This window comes from Dioscorea cayenensis, chromosome 4 (genome assembly GCF_009730915.1).
Source record: "Dioscorea cayenensis subsp. rotundata cultivar TDr96_F1 chromosome 4, TDr96_F1_v2_PseudoChromosome.rev07_lg8_w22 25.fasta, whole genome shotgun sequence".
Classification (NCBI taxonomy): Eukaryota; Viridiplantae; Streptophyta; class Magnoliopsida; order Dioscoreales; family Dioscoreaceae; genus Dioscorea; species Dioscorea cayenensis.
In genome coordinates, this window is record NC_052474.1 from 1,985,903 (window position 1) to 2,005,402 (window position 19,500).

At 34.7% G+C, this 19,500-nt stretch overlaps 2 protein-coding genes across 2 annotated transcripts; both read right to left on the minus strand.

The window, feature by feature from the left end:
- Positions 1-690: 690 nt before the first annotated feature.
- Positions 691-6,675, minus strand: LOC120259095 (CSC1-like protein At1g32090). Its single transcript, XM_039266631.1, has 11 exons — positions 6,278-6,675; positions 5,333-5,485; positions 4,613-4,748; positions 3,844-3,945; positions 3,546-3,665; positions 3,316-3,396; positions 2,734-3,074; positions 2,401-2,646; positions 1,879-2,203; positions 1,287-1,520; positions 691-1,175 (listed from the first exon to the last, which is right to left on the minus strand). Exons 1-11 carry the CDS (start codon positions 6,586-6,588, stop codon positions 927-929), a joined length of 2,298 nt encoding a protein of 765 aa, XP_039122565.1. The 5' UTR covers positions 6,589-6,675; the 3' UTR covers positions 691-926.
- A 1,279-nt stretch (positions 6,676-7,954) lies between these two features.
- Positions 7,955-16,115, minus strand: LOC120258540 (D-xylose-proton symporter-like 2). Its single transcript, XM_039265989.1, has 14 exons — positions 15,909-16,115; positions 15,726-15,817; positions 15,050-15,128; positions 13,857-13,916; positions 13,677-13,743; positions 13,464-13,588; positions 12,988-13,089; positions 12,516-12,884; positions 12,380-12,427; positions 12,225-12,287; positions 11,368-11,448; positions 9,797-9,895; positions 9,058-9,195; positions 7,955-8,416 (listed from the first exon to the last, which is right to left on the minus strand). The coding sequence occupies exons 1-14, from the start codon at positions 15,975-15,977 to the stop codon at positions 8,285-8,287; spliced, it is 1,524 nt and encodes a 507-aa protein (XP_039121923.1). The 5' UTR covers positions 15,978-16,115; the 3' UTR covers positions 7,955-8,284.
- Positions 16,116-19,500: the final 3,385 nt, after the last annotated feature.

Sequence of the window (19,500 nt, forward strand, 5' to 3'; positions counted from 1 at the left end):
CATATTTATGAATTTACCATGTCCGAGTCAAAATCAAATTTCTTTTTACACAGTTTTTACTTTTAATTATTTAATTAGTTTTATTATATTTGAATATATATATATATATATATATATATGAGGTGTATTATCTATGTATGCCTCTAGATTTGAATTCTACAACGTATGATCTGAATTCTACATAAATTGATTATCAGTCGTTAGATCATAATCTAACAGTATTTATCATTTAAATTCTATGTAAATTGATTATCAGTCGTTAGATTATAATCTAACACTCTTTATCATTTAGATGCACATGAACAAGTTAAATGTTAATTATTTATTTGTCAAATAAGGGAGGCAAGGTTGGTGTGTGTGAACCTTTTGGAAACTTAATAATAAAACAAGCACTCAAAGGTGGAATTGACAATTATAACTGTACTTTTAAATGTTATTTATGGTCAATATCTTTTGACATTTCTCAAAGACCCCCTCAAATTCGATTTATTTATTTATTTATCCTGGGTTTGACCGGCGTCCCCTGGATTTCCTTATATTATGACCAGCTTAGAACTAATTCCAGGACTAAATAATAATTTACAATGTTTACTTGGACTTGGACTCATTCTTAGATCTAGATCTCATTCCCACTTGACCCAGAAGCCAATTCTATTCCATTCAATTAATCAATAAAGAGAAAGCAACTCATTGATAATTTATGATCATTAAAAACTATCGAGTGAGTACAATATAAATTATTCACAAGAAGAATCCCAAACCATAACTGCACACTAACACCACAAAAGAAAACATTTACAAGAACTCTCAACACTTAAAACTCATGGGCAATGAATGAATGAAGGCCCCATGCACACAAAGATAGCAACTTCACTGACAGATTAGTAGCTAAATTTCGCAGGTTAGGTGTGTCTTTTTTATCGAGTTTAAGGCTCGATATCATAGTGATAGACATAATGAGGCGGCGACGGAGAGCTCGCCTCACTTCTTGTGATTTCACTCCTTACAGGGGAGGCAGCATATGATTGCGTTTTATCGACTCTGATGTCTGCTGCCTCGACAACATCATTATCAAATGAATGAAATATTGGATGTAAGTATGCATCAGCCAAGAAGGCTTTGAGGTTGAGATTGGATTCTGAGTCTTTCTCCATATTGTCCTTTTCCATTGCTTCCTGAAATGATAGCCGAAATTACAAGGATGAGTTGAATATAACCACTATCGTTTTTCTTTTCCTTTTATACATGTAACTAAACTTGAGTTTGAGACAAGAAATCCGGCTTACCTCTAGAGGGTATTTCCTGAAAGCAGGCTCGAAACGGGACTTGCAGTACTTATGAAACCATATTGTCAGGACAGGCAAGACGATAAGCAGAGGAGTTGAATCAGCAGCTTTCTTAGTGCTGAGTAGGCCAAGAAGCAGTAATTGGGAAATCAACAAGCTTCCGATAATCCGACCATGAACATGTGGCCAGAATGCACCGGCACTTTCATACTCTTGATCATATACATTAATTATCTGAAAACACAAACATATTGATGAAGTTATTGAGGAAATGACTTAAAGAGAGAACACAAAACCATAATCAAAGATTTGAATGCTATATGTCGGCGAAATAGTTTTCTGAGAACAAAAACATTGACTAATTTTTTCTTGTAACATACAAGAGATCATGAACAAGTTGTTATAACAAACATCGCACAATCAACCATGATAAACCATTTACTAGTGTAACTTTTTGAGTTCAGTTTATATCAGAGGGTGAATGAGAAGAATGTTAGGATCCTATGGATCACTGGGCAAAGCATATTTGTACTTACAGAAAACAAATGATTATATAAGGAAAAGCAATTCATAAGCAAAGCAAGTTTCTGACCTGGTGCCGGTAAACAAAATATGCGAATGCGAAGAAAACTAGCACAAATGGAAGAAGGATTGGAGTAACCACTGCATAGACAAGTCCAAGAAGAAAATATAATTGGAGAGTTGGAAGAGTTTCTGGAATACTTATGCTTCCAGGATCCATTGCCTTCTCCCTGTCTCTTTCTGTTTTCACAATAAATGTGTTTTTGAGCAGGAATATAATCAGTGGCTTTAAACGAAGAATTTCACTAGCAATGCCTGCCCAACCATCAACCATGATGAAGGTTATGAAGAATGTAGCTTTCATGGGTATTGATACACCAATGGTCCTTGGGATCCTGCAACAATTTATATTTCTCTTATCAAAAATGTGACCATGAACCAAAAAAATGCCATGCAAAGGAAATCTCAATAAAGATCACCAAAGCCATCAGAAATGAATAAACCAAAACCCATGTATTGAGAGCTCAAGGTTAACTCACAGAAGAAAATATAGTAAAAGAAATGTGAAGAGCTATAAGGCAAAGAGAATTACTGTGTAGGTGACTGATGAAGGAAAGAGTAAAGCTGTTCGAAAGCTGTTCCGGTCACTATGCTTCCCAAGAACACATTCACTAACATAAAATAGTAATATTTAGATGCTGTTCTCCTTTCAAGTGCCGATAATGACAAGTGGCCTTCCACTTTTGACATAATCATAAGAACTGTAGGAAGGATGTACAAGAAGATTTTTAAGGCTAGTCCAGGAAGAAAGCCTTGTAAGAAAGATTTGATCACCTTTCTGCACCACAATGACCAAGAAGTTAAGGCTCATCTTTTTATCCAGAACAAGTTTTTAAATACTACGGTCTAGCATAGAAGTACTTACATTTCTATAACAGGCCTGAGAAATGATGCCTCTTTTTCTAAACCCTCAAGATTAGCAAGTGATTGCACAAAAGCAATAGGTATCATATAAAAGAAGACCAGCGCAAACAAAGAGATGGACATCAAAAGTCTCCGGATGCTGAGGGAGACAAATGGTATGGCTAGATTCCTCCAGTATACATCACGGGGTTCAGGTGCCCAATCAGTCAACCACTTTGTGGGGTCCTTGCTTTGTTGTGTCTGTGCACAAACAGCAGCAGCCCATCTTGAATCAAATGTAACAAAAACCACAGGCATGATAGCTTTTGAATCTTTTAGAACCCTCTGACGTTCAGCTGTTATCTGAAAAAGGAAAATTGATTGCTGGTCTCATGTGTGAATAGAATGGGAACTAGAAAGATGAATTTTTAGGGGGAAAACCCGGTTATTTATCTTATGGATGCATACTGTGTAATCTACCTCATCAAACAAGTAAAAAGATAATATTTCATCAGAAAGTCTAAGAAATCTAGATATAACACCTTGTGAAGAATGTAAGAATATAATTTGAGAACAAGGCCATTGAAGCAGATATAATGCTCACACTTTTATCAAGAACTCTGATCTGCTCTGCATAGAAGTCAATTGCATCCACCTTTTCACCACAAAGGCCAAGAAACCCAGTCTGACATACCAAACAATCAATAATTTTAGATGTACAAAGGTATAGAACCTACACCTTGAACGGAAAAAGAACTAAAACCAAAAGGTTAAAAACAATAATGATGATTTCTTTGAATAGATCAAGCAAATTGAGTTTAATGGAAGCCATACCATTCTAGTGGGTCTCTTATCCGGATGTTTTTCAAATTTGATATGATTATAGTCAAGCCAGTTTTGAAGCCGCTCCTTTCTTCTAATAAGTCTCGCAAATTTATTTGCATTGTAAACTGCCTGTAGATAAGACCATGAATAAATATGGGCTGATATAATAGAAGCTCTAGCAAGACTGACATCAAGAAAAATGTGTAAGTCAGTCAATGAGGGCACTGGAAGCAAACACTCTCTAACTTGCTCCAAGTTGTTAAAAGTCTGATAGAATCATAAAGATGTTATAAGGCAAATTCAGTACCTGGTGGCCAAGATAATGCTCAGGGTGATTCCTTTGAAAAAACTGATCCACACTCTCTGATATTGAATGCCCAGAAACATGTGGCACGTTACTGACTACCACCTGGAAATTACATAGTTTTAAAAAAAAGGCCTTCAGCAACATATAAATCAGACATCAGTATAATATGTTGATTAATTCTTGTTAATATAAACTAAGACACTGGCTTATAAGATCCACCAAGCCTGAATCATGCTTACAACCATAAGTCATATCATTTCCTTGCATGCAATTAATTTATTCAATCATGATTATTTATCCACACTAGCAAGCCTAGGAGCAAATCCTTAGTGTCAACCAGTGTCCAATTAAAATTTTTCATCAGCATAAATATGCTTCAGTAATTATGGTGGAAAGTAATACTGCTTGTAATTCAGTAATTTGTAACATTAAAAGCTTATTCATTTTTATTAAGGTAGTTTAATTTAGAAATCCTTGTAAAAATGCCATTTGAGCTTGTGAAATAAAAGGTGAATAGAATATTTATCTCATGCAATAGCAGTGATGCAAGTTTCATTCAAAATGATCAAGTGAATTTCAATTCCCAATTATCTGTCTAAAATGCATTCTATACATGAAAGCAACTGCAAAGGAGTCCACCTTTATAGGCACTTGACCATCTTTTATATATATATGCCTTTCCTAGGAAACTAGCCAATCTGAAGCATCAGTAGGCAGAGAAAATTTAACTTGTGTGGAAGTAAAATATCCACCAACAGCAGTTACTTACAGTGAACTGTTCAGCTCGACGTTGTTGCGTGGCCAGGAAATGGAGTCTCATAAATGCAACATTACTGTATTCTTTGTAAAGTATAAAACAAGCCCAAAATGTGAACAGATACTCCATTAACAGATGAATCCAGAACCTAAAAGTCAACACAATGGGGCACTTTCAGAAAAAATTCACGATGTTGACACAGCTGAAATCCCTTATTTCACCATTTGTTAAAATGGAGCTAAAATCAGAATACAAATTTAATTTTACAATATATTACTTATTTGAACATTGAAGTAGGAAGTGAGTTAGTCTAGCGTAAAACAGAAAATCAGGAAGGAACATGTTCAAAAATGGCAAAAATACTGTCCTTCAGATAAAGTGACTTTTTCTAGTTATTTTCCATAAAAGAGCATCCACCATATTACACTACAAAGATGAAACCAAAACAAAATTAAGTGTGCATATTGCTTAACTATTATAGGGAAATGAAACTGTAACACTATCAAACATTGAAGAAACAATAGTTCTACCACAATTGACAAATTAATGGGGTTTTCAGCCATGAAAAGGAGAATTTGCACCAAATATGGCATATCCAAGGTCAAAACAGCTATGCCACCAAAATGTGAATTCTTCCCTTATTTAATAATCCAATAAGCAACATGAAGCAAGAAACTTAAGGCATAGGTACTGAAAAGCAAACTACAGTTTCATAGAGAAATGCTGATATACCTTTGGGAACCAGCACTGACATTGGAGATTGAAAGCTTATCAATATCAGTAAACACTACTTCTTTCTTGAGACTGAGTAATGTTCCACCAGATACATTGACCGGAATAAGAAACAGCAGTGCAGCAATGGTCACTGGCACAAAAATCTTCATACTATGGAAGAAAGAAAAAACATAACTTCAGTTCCGGATAAAATTACAATCACACATGATAAAAAGGAGACTCACTCAATTTATCTTCAATAGAAAATCCCATGGCAGACCAATACCAACCGTGTTTCATGAAGAACTACAAAGCTTAAACTTTTTCCTCAATAACAGATAGAGAATCAAATAAAAAACCAAAAAAGCTCTTTTTTCAGTTGTAAAAATCTTCTCTTTTCCCTACATAATAAAGAATCATAAAAAAAGAAAAAGGGAGAGAATAAAATTAAAGTTCACATCAAGATCTCTTGCTCGGACATTTCCCTCTTTCCTAACAAAATTAAAGATATTCTGTACGTATCTTAAGAGTAGTATACCATAAGCAAGTACAAGGAAAAACACACCAGAAAATTCTTAAACACGCCAAGCATGTGTAAAATCCTCGTGAATGTATGTAGCTTTCTTTTATGATTGGAGAAAACCAAAACCCAGATCCAAGAAAACCACACAAAAAACCGAACTTTCTTGCAGTCCATGAAAAAAATATAACTTAAGGGGCTCAATAACCAAAACAACAGCACAAACCACTATACCTTTCAAACCAGAAAGCGAAATTAACATCAAAGCAATCGTCATGACAGTAACTAGTTGAGAAATCCAAGATGCAAGACGAAGGACCAAGAAAATCAAATCATTTTTCCCATATTTTTCTGTCAATAGTCAACAAAGTCACAAGCCAAACCAAAATTCAAAGCTCAAACAAAACCAAGAGTAAAAAGAGTTAGAAAAACCACAACCATACCCGAGAATATAAATCCTAAGATAAACCGCAGAATCCAGCCCGGCATGGTCGATGATATCAGCTTGGCTCATCCGCAAGGCCTCTGGCATCCAATTCAAGAAGGTGACATAACTCCTAGCATCAAGATTGACGAATCTCTGAAAAACCCCACCACGGTTGTTGCTCTTGCGCATGCCCTTGATGTACCATTTGGTGTTGTAAACGCGATCAGCCCATGGCTGGATCCTGATGAAAGCGAAGCCAAGAAGGAAGAGGAAGGTAAAGCCAATGTTGATGAAGGCCGAGACACCGATGTCCTCCAGCGTCGCCATTGGAAGCCAAGGAGAAGAAGCAAGAAAAAAGACGGCTTTTTTTAGAGAAAGACAAGTTCTCTGGAGTGGAGAGAAGGAGTTCGAAGAGCAAGCAAAAGAAGCAACGATGAATCAGTGATCATTCCTTTTGTTACTCTTGAGGGGAAACGGGAATCGTTTTTTTTTTTAAAAAAAAAAAAACTTTTTAAAATAAAAGGGAAATTTTATCTTTTGGTTAGTATTTGGTTGGTTTAATAAATTTAGTTTGGAGTTGATATTTAGTTATTTATATTTTAAAATTATATAATATTTGAATTAAATGTAACCATGATATCCACACTTTGAAGATGTATATCATTCCTGCTTCATTTGCATCCATGTGCTATGGATGATGCTATTGCCAATGGAGTTTTATTTGTGCAATATTTGTTGTAATGGTGGACCACAAAAGCACCTTTTAGCTTTTTAAAATATAAAACTCTTTATTATTATTATTATTATTATTATTTTTTTTTTTAAGAAAGGGAAACGCGTCACTCAAATAGGAAAGGGATAGGCCAAAGTAGACACCACGGAGTGCAGCTGGAGTGGGTGATGCCTTGTGATGAAAAAGTACGAATCTTGATGGAAACTGACGGCTGATATTTCTTACGTATTGAATAGATTAGCGGTATTCCCGGGATACGGAGATTAGTTCAGTTATCACGGAGCGCTATACCAGCTAGTTATCATATATAGGACTATAGAAGTATTGACCTGGATTAGAATATATTTATGTCTTCCCGGATAATATGGTCTCTATATGATTATTAGTTTAATGACACCTAAGCGTTGTTCACATGGGGACTTGATAGAAGAATGGGCAAATTAGATAAAATATTTCGTTGCCAATATAGTTTTGTTAAGTGATAATTCCTTATGCATGATGATGATGATCATGATGATTCTGTTGTTTTGTTTGTCCCACCGAATGATCACTTTTGTTGAGTTTTGTTCCTGTAAATGCATAATTAATCACCAGATTAATGTACGAATATTCTCTGTTTCTCACTGAAAAAACAAAAGGTAATGCTGCGCTTTAATAAACATGCTTTAATTGCAGTTGGGCTTGGTTACTGTTTTGAATTTAAAATCAATGCGATTACTCGCGAAATAAGCTTTGTCCTTCTGTGAAACAACGAGGAAAATTCATCTACACTATTTTTTTTGGTGAAATAACTTTTTTTTAAAAAAAAAAGTTAGGGGAAAAAACAAATCCATGATTATGTTCAACAACTGACAACACCTTCTCTAGTATTAATTTCTAAACTAAACATACCACCGAGCATAAAGAATGCCTGCAAAAAGTTTGCAAAAGTAAAAAAGTGGCTAATAAAATAAAACCAGAGACCTTCAAAGCTTGCACATTGATGCACAAAAGAAAAAAACAATTAATGAACTTTGTGCAATAGCCTAACCTTTTTTATGCTTAATAGAACTATATTGACACATCAAGCAGTAGCCTTTAATATGTACATATATTACCAGTAACCAAATTAAGCAGATAGAATAGAAATGGTTTGTTGGAGCTCTGAGCTGTTGAGTTTAAAATATATTAAATACCTGCCCGCTTTCTATGTGGTTCGCTTGTGGAACTTCAGGCACCGGCCAGCAAAAGCTTGATTTATTTTAAATAGGGAAAACCATCAAACCAACCAAATGACTATGATTAAAACATCTATAAAATCTTTGCCTCAATTTCCTCCAGAGTGAGCCCTTTTGTCTCTGGGATGATGAAGTATATAAAGATAAGTGAGATCAAAGTAATCACTCCAAAGCCAGCGAATAAGATTGCGGTTCCTAACAACGCCTGCAATGTCAGGACAAAAACAAATGTAATGGTCTGAGTTTGTGTGACACATTAGAGTGAAGAAGAGAATCTCGATCAGAATAATTCACTCGATATGAAGGCTGAATGAACTTCTGATGCAATAGTAATGGATGCTTACACTAGAAGTAGGTTGCCAATCAGAAAATTACTCTGACAGTAAACTGGTTCTCAAGCATTAGTACTATGTGACATGAAATGCATCTCTCAAATCAATAAACCGGCTTTTGTATCATGATAATTGTGTAACCATGCACAGAATACCTCATTAACATTGACTGGCACATGGGGAAAAAAAGGAAATTAAGATGAATCTTGCCCTGGTCTTCAGTAAGTATTCAAATTCAGAATTCTTGATCAATAAAGTCAGAAGAAGCTTGTGGGATGCATGAGCAGCCATTAATATGGATGATGCAACAAGTGAACATATGAGCGAATTTAAAAATCAAGATGATGTCACCTGTGTGGTACAGCTTGAGGTGTGCTTAAACATGAGCTATGCTCATTGCCATTTTGATTGTGAAAGTTATACATTTTTTAGTTTATGAATCAGACTCTCATCAGAAGCATCTAAGCATAACAGGTAATATAACATAACAAGGAGCATTGAATATGAAGAGTACCTCCAATGGTGAGAAAGCAAAAGTCACCAATGCATTTGACGCAAAGTTAACAAGAACAGCGATGCTTAAACCTTTCCCTCTTAGCCGTAAAGGGAAAACCTCCGAAATCATCAACCAACCAATGGGGCCAAAAGACAACTGCAAGATATAGCAATAAATCTTCATGAGAACATTAACTCATAAATAAACCTCCCCGAGAGCCCAAAGCCATAGGCCCATAATAAGGAGCTAGAAAATTCTTTGACGGGAAGCAAATATGAAATAGAACCACTGGCATAAAGCTTCCCAGAAAAGAAAGACAATAGGTTTCACAAATGTCACAGCGTATGATAATATGACAGAATAATGGTTTTTAGGAGTGATGAAGCTTCCTGAGCATTATGCAATTAAGCACGAGAAATTCCAACTTCGTCAATATTTTACTTCTACAACCATAATCAGTTAATGTCAAGATTTATAATAAAGAAAGACACATTACCGAAAGTTATCTGATGATGAAATATACAATAAAATAACAAGTGCTGAGGTCTGACATAATTCATAAATGGGATAAAAATGTTAATGCATCAAGGACATGATGCTGATCCAGCATTCAAAAATGAAGGGACAGAGATATGTTCGTTAAACAATCCTTAATGTCAAGCATATACTTAAGCTTCAGAGGATGCAAGTGTTGATAACAGAAATTAGCGTTACTATATAATCTTCCAGAGAATATAGAGCTAAATAGAGAGCTTACCTGATAACAACTAACATATAGCAACAACGCAACTACAGCAACTAAGGACAAATCTTTCAGCAACGCATAATACGATGACAACAAGAACAGAGAGATAGCCTGCACACCAAAAAACTCACACATTTAATGAGAATATCAGCCTAGCAGAAAGCTCATAATTGGTCCAAAAAGGTCCGGGGGTGATGTTGTAATTTGTGGGCAGGTAGACAAAGAGAACTTGCTCAAAAGGTGAATAAAATGTAGGCATGGATAAATTGATAAGCTTAGCTGTTTTTCATAGATAATTTAAGTTGCATACAAAATGTTTGGCCATGTAAAGTTCAATGGTTAACTGGCATGCAAAGACAATGATGTCCACAGCGATCACTTGAGAACCAATGGAAAAGTAACAAGAGTTCAGTAAAGGACATGAATAACCACCATGTGAGAAATCATAATCAATTGAACAAATTCTGAATACCACACCAATAAGTATGCTAGACCAAGTACTGAAGGTTTGAGACAAAGCAAAAAAGGAGACACACACACACACACAAAAAAAGGAAGAAGAAGAAGTAGGTGTATATCTACTCGGAAGATACTACAAGTCTACAATCTTTCCAAGCTATCTGTTCCTAAAGCATAATGGGCATTGCCCATATCAACATAATAAATTTCTGTACATTTTCCTATAATGCATGCATAACCTTATACGATGGCTAACATGCTAAAACACTTTTTGATGTTTATACTAATATACATGCTCCTAGAAAACACATGTAGTTGTACAACTTTGGGTTAGGTTTCCGTCAGTCATCACTAGAAAACTAATACTAAAAGTATTATTATCGCTATAACCGTAAAAATTTTAACAAGTTCTTTAAGATGTTTGTAAAAATACCTGTTGAATAGTTTATTTTATTTTCAACTACAACAAGAACATATGCATTTTGCAGTGATTTTTTGCAGGTAAGTTTTTTACAAGAGTATGCATGACAAGCAAACCTTTTCCCTGATAATTTACTAATTCTATAGTAATGAAAGTGAGAAAGAGCATTGGTAGCAAAAATGAAAATGATTTTCAAAGTTGATACACATTCAGGTGAACCCAACTAGGAAATCAACTCCACATGACCCTAACTGGTCTTCATTGTGGTGAGGCTTTCTCATAACCAGGTTCCATTTGGGTCAGGTTGTATTACCCTGCTAGCAAAATACATCAAGTTTCAATTAGAGCTCTCAATTAATGGGAAATTGGTTGGGACAGGGTGTCATACGTAGATTAAAAAAAGTTCTTGCTTCTTAGTAGATTTTGGTTATGGTTTGGTTGAGTGAATTATATTATGTCATACAAGAGATTGGAGGTGGTGTGGTCAAACACGCCTATCATGTCATACTATGCTGAAGGATTTGGGTCATAAAATTCTCCGTGGAAATGGAAGCATTGAAAATTCCAGGTTGCATTGCAAGGAAAAGACATTTTTGACTTGTGCAAAACTTAGTGCAAAAATCAGGAAAACAAAATAAGTGAAAAGGCAAACAAGCTGAGAAAATATATTGTCCTGTTGGAAATAAAGTTTTACAATGCATACCATTGCACTAACACCTCCAATTAGTAAAGGCCTTCTTCCAAGTTTGTCCACCACAAGTACCGCAACTCCAGTCATGACCAACTACAAGAGAATCAATTGATCACACCCTTACAGCAGGAATAGGCAAATGGCGAAAATATCACATGTGGAACATCCCCCAATATGGCAGGTCACCTTAAAATTGAAAGTAAAAGACATGCTTAAACAAAAGTTTGCATTATGGTATTTGTCCATAAAAGCAGAGTGAGAACTTTCCGCCGCTCAAGAAATTATTAGATTATACAAGTGAGAAATCAATTCACAGGAGAAAATGGATAATAGACCACTAAACAAACTTGTAATTCTATGCTAAATATAAAATATAGCTAAATTAAAAACTAAGATGACAAGTAAGTAACTTAAAAAGCACCAACAGTTCCACTATAGATAATAATCATCCCAAGAAGTAACTGCCAATACATAATGTCGGCAAGCAGGTGTGATACATAAGGTTGTCAGTTGTAATAGACACCCTACCTTTTCACCATTAAACTGATAGTGTTTATAGCATAAAGCAAAGCTATTTCAAAATTAACAAACAAAAAATATTTCTGAATCTGAGGGCAAGCCAGCTCAGGATAAGAGAAGATGCCTATCTTAAAACAAGTGAGTAAACTTTCCACAAGCCAGTACTTGAGGACAGATAATTGTAATGCTGAATTACTTACACCAAATCATTCACAAAAATCCCAACATTATATGCAATTGACATACTACAACTCTGCATAATATAAACACTTTCATATTTAGACTGACGATTCAGACCTGCAAAAGATGACCATAAGCTAGAATAATTATCGTGTGTGGAACTCATTTACCTTTAATAACCCAAGCAGAATTGAGACACGGGTTGCATCAGATGCAGAAGAAAACCCTGCACTCTATAAACACAATAATACTCATCTGGGATATTTTTTGACAACATAAGTAAATAAAAACATTTCCTTGTTTTACCAAGTCACAAGGAGAAAACCTGAAAAATTGTTGCTGCATAATACAGCACGCTCGGTTGCCCAGTGACCTGGAAGGAAAAATAACATAGCAAAAGTTGCTCACTCTGTCAGATGACCAATAAGATATAAAAGCAAGCAGATCAAAAGAGATGGTACCTGCTGAAAAAAGACCAGCCCCGCACCAATAATTAGGGCTTTCAGGCATTTTCCTTGAAAAATTTCCTTCAGAGTTGCTTTGCCCACTTCATCAACATACGAAAGCTCAGCCAGAATGGCATCAACTTCCTCAGAAGATGATGCATTCACAGGCTGACCCCTCAGCCGACACAAACTGCATATAGCTATTTCTTTTGCTTCTGGCAAACTTCCATTTTCCTGTATTGCACAAAGAAGCAGCCAACGAGGTGATGGTGGCAACCACCACATACCAATTCCCATTACCACGCAAATCGGTGAACTGGTAGCATACATATAACGCCATCCAGCGACCATATTAACATATAGACTACTGAACAAATAACCAAGCTGCATCACAGGCCAAAAAAAAGGAATACCATTATAATACATAAGATTTCACTGAGCAAGAAGATGGTGATTATGATGTAGATATGTCTGCTTCAACACTTACAAGCATTCCAACAACAATAAAGAGCTCTTTCATAGAGATGAGTCGACCTCTTATTTTGCTTGGGGCAGTTTCTGCGATATACATTGGAGCACCATGCATTGCCTAGTAAATGGATGATTTATAAGACAATACATGTACAAAATAAAATTGTAAAATATCCATTTGCGGAAAAGAAGACCAGAAAACATCAACAAAATAGAGAAAAAGCTACAATTAATAACAACCAATATTAATTACAGTGTGTAGTGTAGGAATCATTATGACAAAATACCACCAAACCCACCAATCCTTAAAGTTTATATGAATTGTAACAGAATATGACAGGTGTTCAACTTAGAGATATAGTAACCAAAAAACACTGCCAAACCTGGCTGGGTATTCAGTAGAAAATAAAAAGATGATCAAATTAGAAAATCAGTTAAAATTACTGCAAAAATTAAAAATATCATGAAATAAAACAAAATCAGTTCAATTACCAGCCCAATTCCTATACCATACACAAATCGTCCAACAACCATGATAGGGAAACTGGGTGCAAATGCAGTCACTAGAGCCCCAATAAGATACAGCACAGAGGATAGAATTAGCTCCCGCCGTCTTCCTTCAATTAAAATTTATAACTGCTATTATGATATAATTCAAAATATGAAATAAATTGGAAAATGACTTAGCAGATGAGGTAAGAAGACCTAAGAAATCCGCAACAGTAAATGCCAAAACCGAACCAATCAGAGCCCCATATAATGAACCACTGGCCTGCAAATTTATGCCAATTGGATGAATTTCTTGTTGCAAAATTAAATACTCTATCAAGAAGAATGACTTCATCATACAGCTTCAAAAAAATTAAAATTTGGCACATAGCTCACCACAAGACCAATCTCGATGGAGTTCAAATTGTACCACGTAGTTCCGCTTAATGTGGGCGACTGCAAAAAGACAATTTTTAAATGCCCATTATGTAGAACAGTGGACTAGCTCAAATTTACATTCATATTACTTAATTATTGACAAAATATTTATGCACTTATAACAGATACGTATAATATATTCACCAAAGCCATTCCAAATAAGATTCTACCAAGGTAAATGATGCAATTTGCGAACTCAGAAAGTAAAGAGGTTCTGAGTATCAATATTTCTCCCAAATGACCACATTATTGTGTGTTTCTACAAAAACCCCAAAAAGAATTGGACAGAGCATTCCTTTCAGAAAATTATTTTCACAAACAGAATATTCACAACAATTAAGTTCAAAAGATGGAATCTGGAAGAAACAAATCAATGTAGTTATTAAATAGAATACCCATTTCACTTAAAAGACCAAGGAAAGAAGAACCAAATATGAGAAATTTTAGTATAAGCTCAACATCTATATGCCTCCCCCAAAATGATTACCTTAAAATCAATAATAAAGTTATTACAGCAAAGTTGTCAACTGTCCTATCAGCGAGGAATTCAATAAGCATTGTATAGTCCCTAATGCAGCCAGAATTCATGATCATGCTTTTGCTACTCTTTTTCTTCTTTGGATGCCTTTTTATGATGCAGACTCTTTCTTTCTAACATAAAATATGATGATCTATTATTACATGACCTTTGACCAAGTTTAACATGAACTGAGATAAATTGTGGCAGTGCATGTAAGTGTTAAGAACATCAATACTAGTGTTTCAATAAATCACGAAAAAAAAATTATGCTACATGAGAACTTCCCACAGGAAAAAAGATCTCTGCACTAGGTAATCAGGACCTTCTAAATTTATAGTGAATCCAGATTATCATTACAATTTGTTTACTAAAGGGAAGAAATCTTCAACACAAAATGTGATAGATACTGAAAATTGAAGGATTAAATTGTGTGTCATGCAATTCTCAAGACAGCAAACAAATTTCAACTTTGACTAATAGATGCTGCGAACAACAAATATTCCTCACTTTTTAACTGACACAAAAATATCTCACACCTTCAGATTTGATCTATGGTAGCATCTTTTACTAAATTTGAACTTTGATAAAACAGGAGCTAAATAGCCAGCAAAGTGTATTCCTTCCTGCTTACCTCTATAGATATTGTTGCACCTGATGTCGCGCCAATATCATAGCCATAAAGCAACCCTCCTAAAGCTGGGAAAAAAAACCTAAAGCTTACAAGTCATAAAACTCCACATAGATGAATGAAATTTGTAGATGGTATTTTAAAAAGAGATACTTCATGCATCATATTACAACTTCTGTAAAATATTGTGGCTGCAAGGATCAACACATTATAACCCTAAGCTAAAGGAATATATAAGAAATCTCTTACTTAAAACAAAGTATAAGTTTACTAGAGTCTGCATCTACGATTCTCAGAAGAGAAACTTTCATATAAACTAATGAAGAAGCTTTTTTTAGCCTTGCAAAAATTCAACAAAAAAAAGACAATATATTATGAAAAGGAAGTCAAACTAAATGACACAAGGTGATGGAATATGCATAATGGTGACAGAGTAAGCCACCATAATTCATGCAAAAAATACAAAGAATTATACAGCTAAGATGCTCAGGTCACAAGTATAGTAGATAAATCAACAGTAAAATAGGTCCATAGCATGCAAAAAATACAAAGAATTATACAGCTAAGATGCTCAGGTTGCAAGCACTGTAGATAAAATCAACAGTAAACCAAGTTCATAGCATAGACTATCAAACACAACAATCAATCTCCTCCAGGAAACAGATAGAATTATACTCACGAGATCATCACAGCCCAAACGGAATAGGCATCCGATAATCCATCGCCGCTGATAAGAGCTTCTCTTGAACTATCTGCCGCGCTCTCCATCACCTACTCGCCAAAAAATCAATGAAATTTAAGCCAAAAAGAAAACAAACAGCGATTTCCACATAAACCAAGAACAGAAGAGAAAGAGGTTCACATTGTTATCTGAAACCCTAGAAAAGAAGGACAACTTGGGCCGCTCCGGATCAGAGGTCGGCGACGCCATCGATGATCTGAGAGAGCTCAATCCGATGATCTTCTCGTCTCTAAAGGGCTCAAATCAGAGGAGGATAGCGAAATAACGAGAGCGAGAATGGCGGATGAGGAGTGGGAGTTAGAGCGAATGGATGGGTTTTCAAACCAAAGACGCGAGAGGCTGCCGTTAAGCAACCGTGTTGCTATTTGTAGCCTCAGGACTGATCATTTAGCTACGTGGCGTCTTATCATTGACTGTAAAAAAGGGTCCCACCTTTTGCTGGAAAAAACAACGGTCTCTTTCTTCTGGCCGCCTTTTAGATTCGTGTAAATCAACAATTGTGATTTTGATGCCATCTCGAGGCATGTTGATAGGCTTTGGAGGTTCCTTGCTGCTCACGCATGCCAGCTAATCATTTACCGTACAAAGCCCAATAACTATAAGGTAAAAATCTTACGCCATTGCCATGTTTTTTTTTATATTTGGAAATTTAGAAAAAAAATTTTAAAATATGTTTACTGATATAACTAATAATTATTATTTGATAATAAGATTTTCTCTATTTCTCAAATCTAATGTATAATTATAGGCACAATTTGTTTAAAATCTAAATGGGTTTCCATATTTGAAAATTTTTATTTTTAAAAAATCTATTTCGAATTATTACTAACCAAATTTTACTAGTAAAATAATTAAAGAAGATTTTCGCGATTTCTAGAATCTAATTTATGAGCAAATTTTATTTAAAATAAAAAAAATTGCATAAAAAACGACTATAAAAGCCTCCAAACTTCACCAATTTAAGATCAATGGAAAGCGGGATTCATCCTCTGGTTTCCATTTCGTTCTCTCAAAGCGGGGGGATATCTCTGTAAATCGCTTTGATTCTTTTGCTGTTCTCGTTGTATTTCTGATGATTTTTAGATTTATCTTGAATGCTTTTGAATCAATGGGATTGCATGGATTCATTGTTGTTCTTGTTACGCTCTGGATGATCTTTTTTCTTTTAATTTATTTTTTTTCAATGTTATCTCACTGTGATTTTTAATGCATTTTGAATCATATCTCAGTGAATCACACGGATTCCTTGTTTTTGTTGTGACCTTGAAGATTTTTGCAAAATTGTTCTTATTATTTCAATTTCATGAATGAATGCTTAGCTTTTTCAAATCCTGTTAACATAGAAATTGGTATTAGGCCTATGAAGACCGCGGCATGGACAATGTTGAAGAATCATGGGGGAAAACCCTTGCAGGAAAGGATCATGGTTGACCATTTCTATTGCGAAAATTTGCTTAATAGATCTGTGTTACTGTTACATATGGCGCATGTTTAGGTACTGATAAAGTTTGGAAGTCATTCTCTAGTTAAAGTATCAAACTCTTATGAATAAATGCTGCAAATGTTAAACTATAATATAATCATGCATATGAACTTGTCTGAGAATGGGTTCTAGCTAGGTCAAGATGCAAAATTGGTTTTTTAGTTTGTGTTATTTTTTTTCTTCTTTTTTTTTAATGAAAGTAGATAAACCACAAGTTTATGCATAAATAGCATAATTAGCATGATTTATATCTTTTGTTTTAGTTAAACCTCATCTTTATATATATGTCTCACTAGCATAGTTAGTGTAATCTGGTATAAATAGCATAATTTATGTTTGACTATACAATAACTTTGTTGTTTTGCAATTTCCTTTATAATTTCATATTTTTACATGATAGGTTATGAATGTTTGAAATGTGATTACCTCAATGGGAATTAAGTGATATAGTTATATGTTTATGCGCTTGTAAACATGCCAACTGGTAAATCACTCACAGTAAATGGAAAGGCAATTGAACCTGTTGGTATATGATGGAGTAGCTTATTTACGGTATTAGTATACCTCTGATGTGGGGTCTTGTTTAACCACTGCAGATTTGGATGCTTCTTTTATTGATCTTTTTCTTGTTGTTCAGTTGTGTTGGAAGTGACAAACCATAGATGTCAAACAAGGCGTTGTCATCACTTATCTGATTTAAATGGTAACAACTGATGAAATGGTACTCTGGGTGTCTTATTTGCAGTTCTGCAAATCATATATATATATATATATATATTTGCCAATCCAAAGTAATTAGAATGACATAGATTTATGCTATAAAGAAAGAGTTGTGTTTTGCCTGACAGTGTTGCCTATGAACATAGATTTAATAGAGGCATGCAGGTTAAGTCATATAAGAACAAAACACATAATAAATGTATGATCAATGCTCAGTAGTATTGTAACTTGACAGTCATAGATGTCAAACAAGACAACATCATCACTTAGCTGATGAAAAATGGTAACAAGTGGTGAAACTGATGGTGATCTGGGTACCTTATTTGCGGGTCTGCAACTCATACATGTCTGTGAAAAATGTTTTTTCTATTCGTTTTTTTAGAATCCAAAGTAATTAGAATGACATAGGTTGTGTCATAAGGATAGAGTTGCTTTTTGCCTGACAGTGTTGCCTATAAACATAGATTAAATAGAGACATGCAGGTTAAATTATATAAGAACAAAACACTTAATTAATGCATAAACAATATTCATGTGCACTTCTGTTTGACAAAATGTCGATTAGTGATCATTGAGAAGCATCTCTTCTTGTTTAAGCAGGTGCTACATTCAATAATGTCTTTATTTTTGCTTTCATTCAATCATTAGAGAGCCCATAAAACTTTTTTTTATGGTTTTAGCTACTGTAATGGAGAATAGAAAATTCGTACACTATGTAATTCACTTTTGCTATTATTTTTAAGCGTAGCAACTTGGGCTTTGTAAAAAATTCACAGAATGAATTCTATTTATGTCTCTAGAAAGTATAATATATTCACTGTTATCCTTGTGTGCGCTTTAATCTAATTTCTTCTTCGGTAATAGTATGCATTTTTTTCTTTTCCATTAATGTAGTTAATACGAAATGCATGTCATTCTGTTTTTTCATCATAGTTCTTTTAATTGATTATACATTACATATCAAAGAGAGATCTGAGAGATTTGGGTAAGTTTTGGAGGGTCAAGAGAATACATCACAAGATCCAAGTCTTTTCCTCTGTTGGAGGGGTAGCATTCTGATTGTTTTTCACTGAATAGGCATGGGTTTCCCCCAAGTTAATCATACCATAAACTTTGATTGATATCAAACACCTTTTTATCTTGGAAAAATCTGACAACTAAATCGTATTCTGACATTTGACACCATGCCATATCTGTCCTGTCTAGAGTGATTCTTGCCCCATAACCTTGAATGGGAAATGTTATCCATTTTGCTTCTTTGAAAGCCATATATTGAGGCCTAATATTATCTGAATTTCATATCCGTGGAGAAGAATGAAGAAATTGGTGTTAGGCCTATGAAAACCACAGCGAGGACAATTAGGAAGAATCAGAAGAAAAAAAACTTGCTGGAAAGGTCAGTGTAATTCTCGTCCTCTGTATAGTGTGAATTCTTGTTTGTCCTGTTTGCCCATATCTTATGCAATTTTTGGGCTCAGTAAATTTGGTAAAGGCTTTCTATGGTTAAAC

Bases quoted from the DNA above. Each gene is read 5' to 3' on its own strand.
- LOC120258540 (XM_039265989.1), bottom strand. From the start codon at position 15,977: ATGGCGTCGCCGACCTCTGATCCGGAGCGGCCCAAGTTGTCCTTCTTT. The intron at 13,917-15,049 runs GTAAGCAGGAAG...GTCTTTTTGCAG, and splicing joins GTGCAACAATATCTATAGAG to TCGCCCACATTAAGCGGAAC. The intron at 9,896-11,367 runs GTATGCATTGTA...TTTGGTGTGCAG, and splicing joins TTGGAGGTGTTAGTGCAATG to GCTATCTCTCTGTTCTTGTT.
- LOC120259095 (XM_039266631.1), bottom strand. From the start codon at position 6,588: ATGGCGACGCTGGAGGACATCGGTGTCTCGGCCTTCATCAACATTGGC. The intron at 2,647-2,733 runs GTAAGTACTTCT...ATTGTGGTGCAG, and splicing joins CTCAGGCCTGTTATAGAAAT to AAAGGTGATCAAATCTTTCT. The intron at 1,521-1,878 runs GTCAGAAACTTG...TTGTGTTTTCAG, and splicing joins ATTTTGTTTACCGGCACCAG to ATAATTAATGTATATGATCA.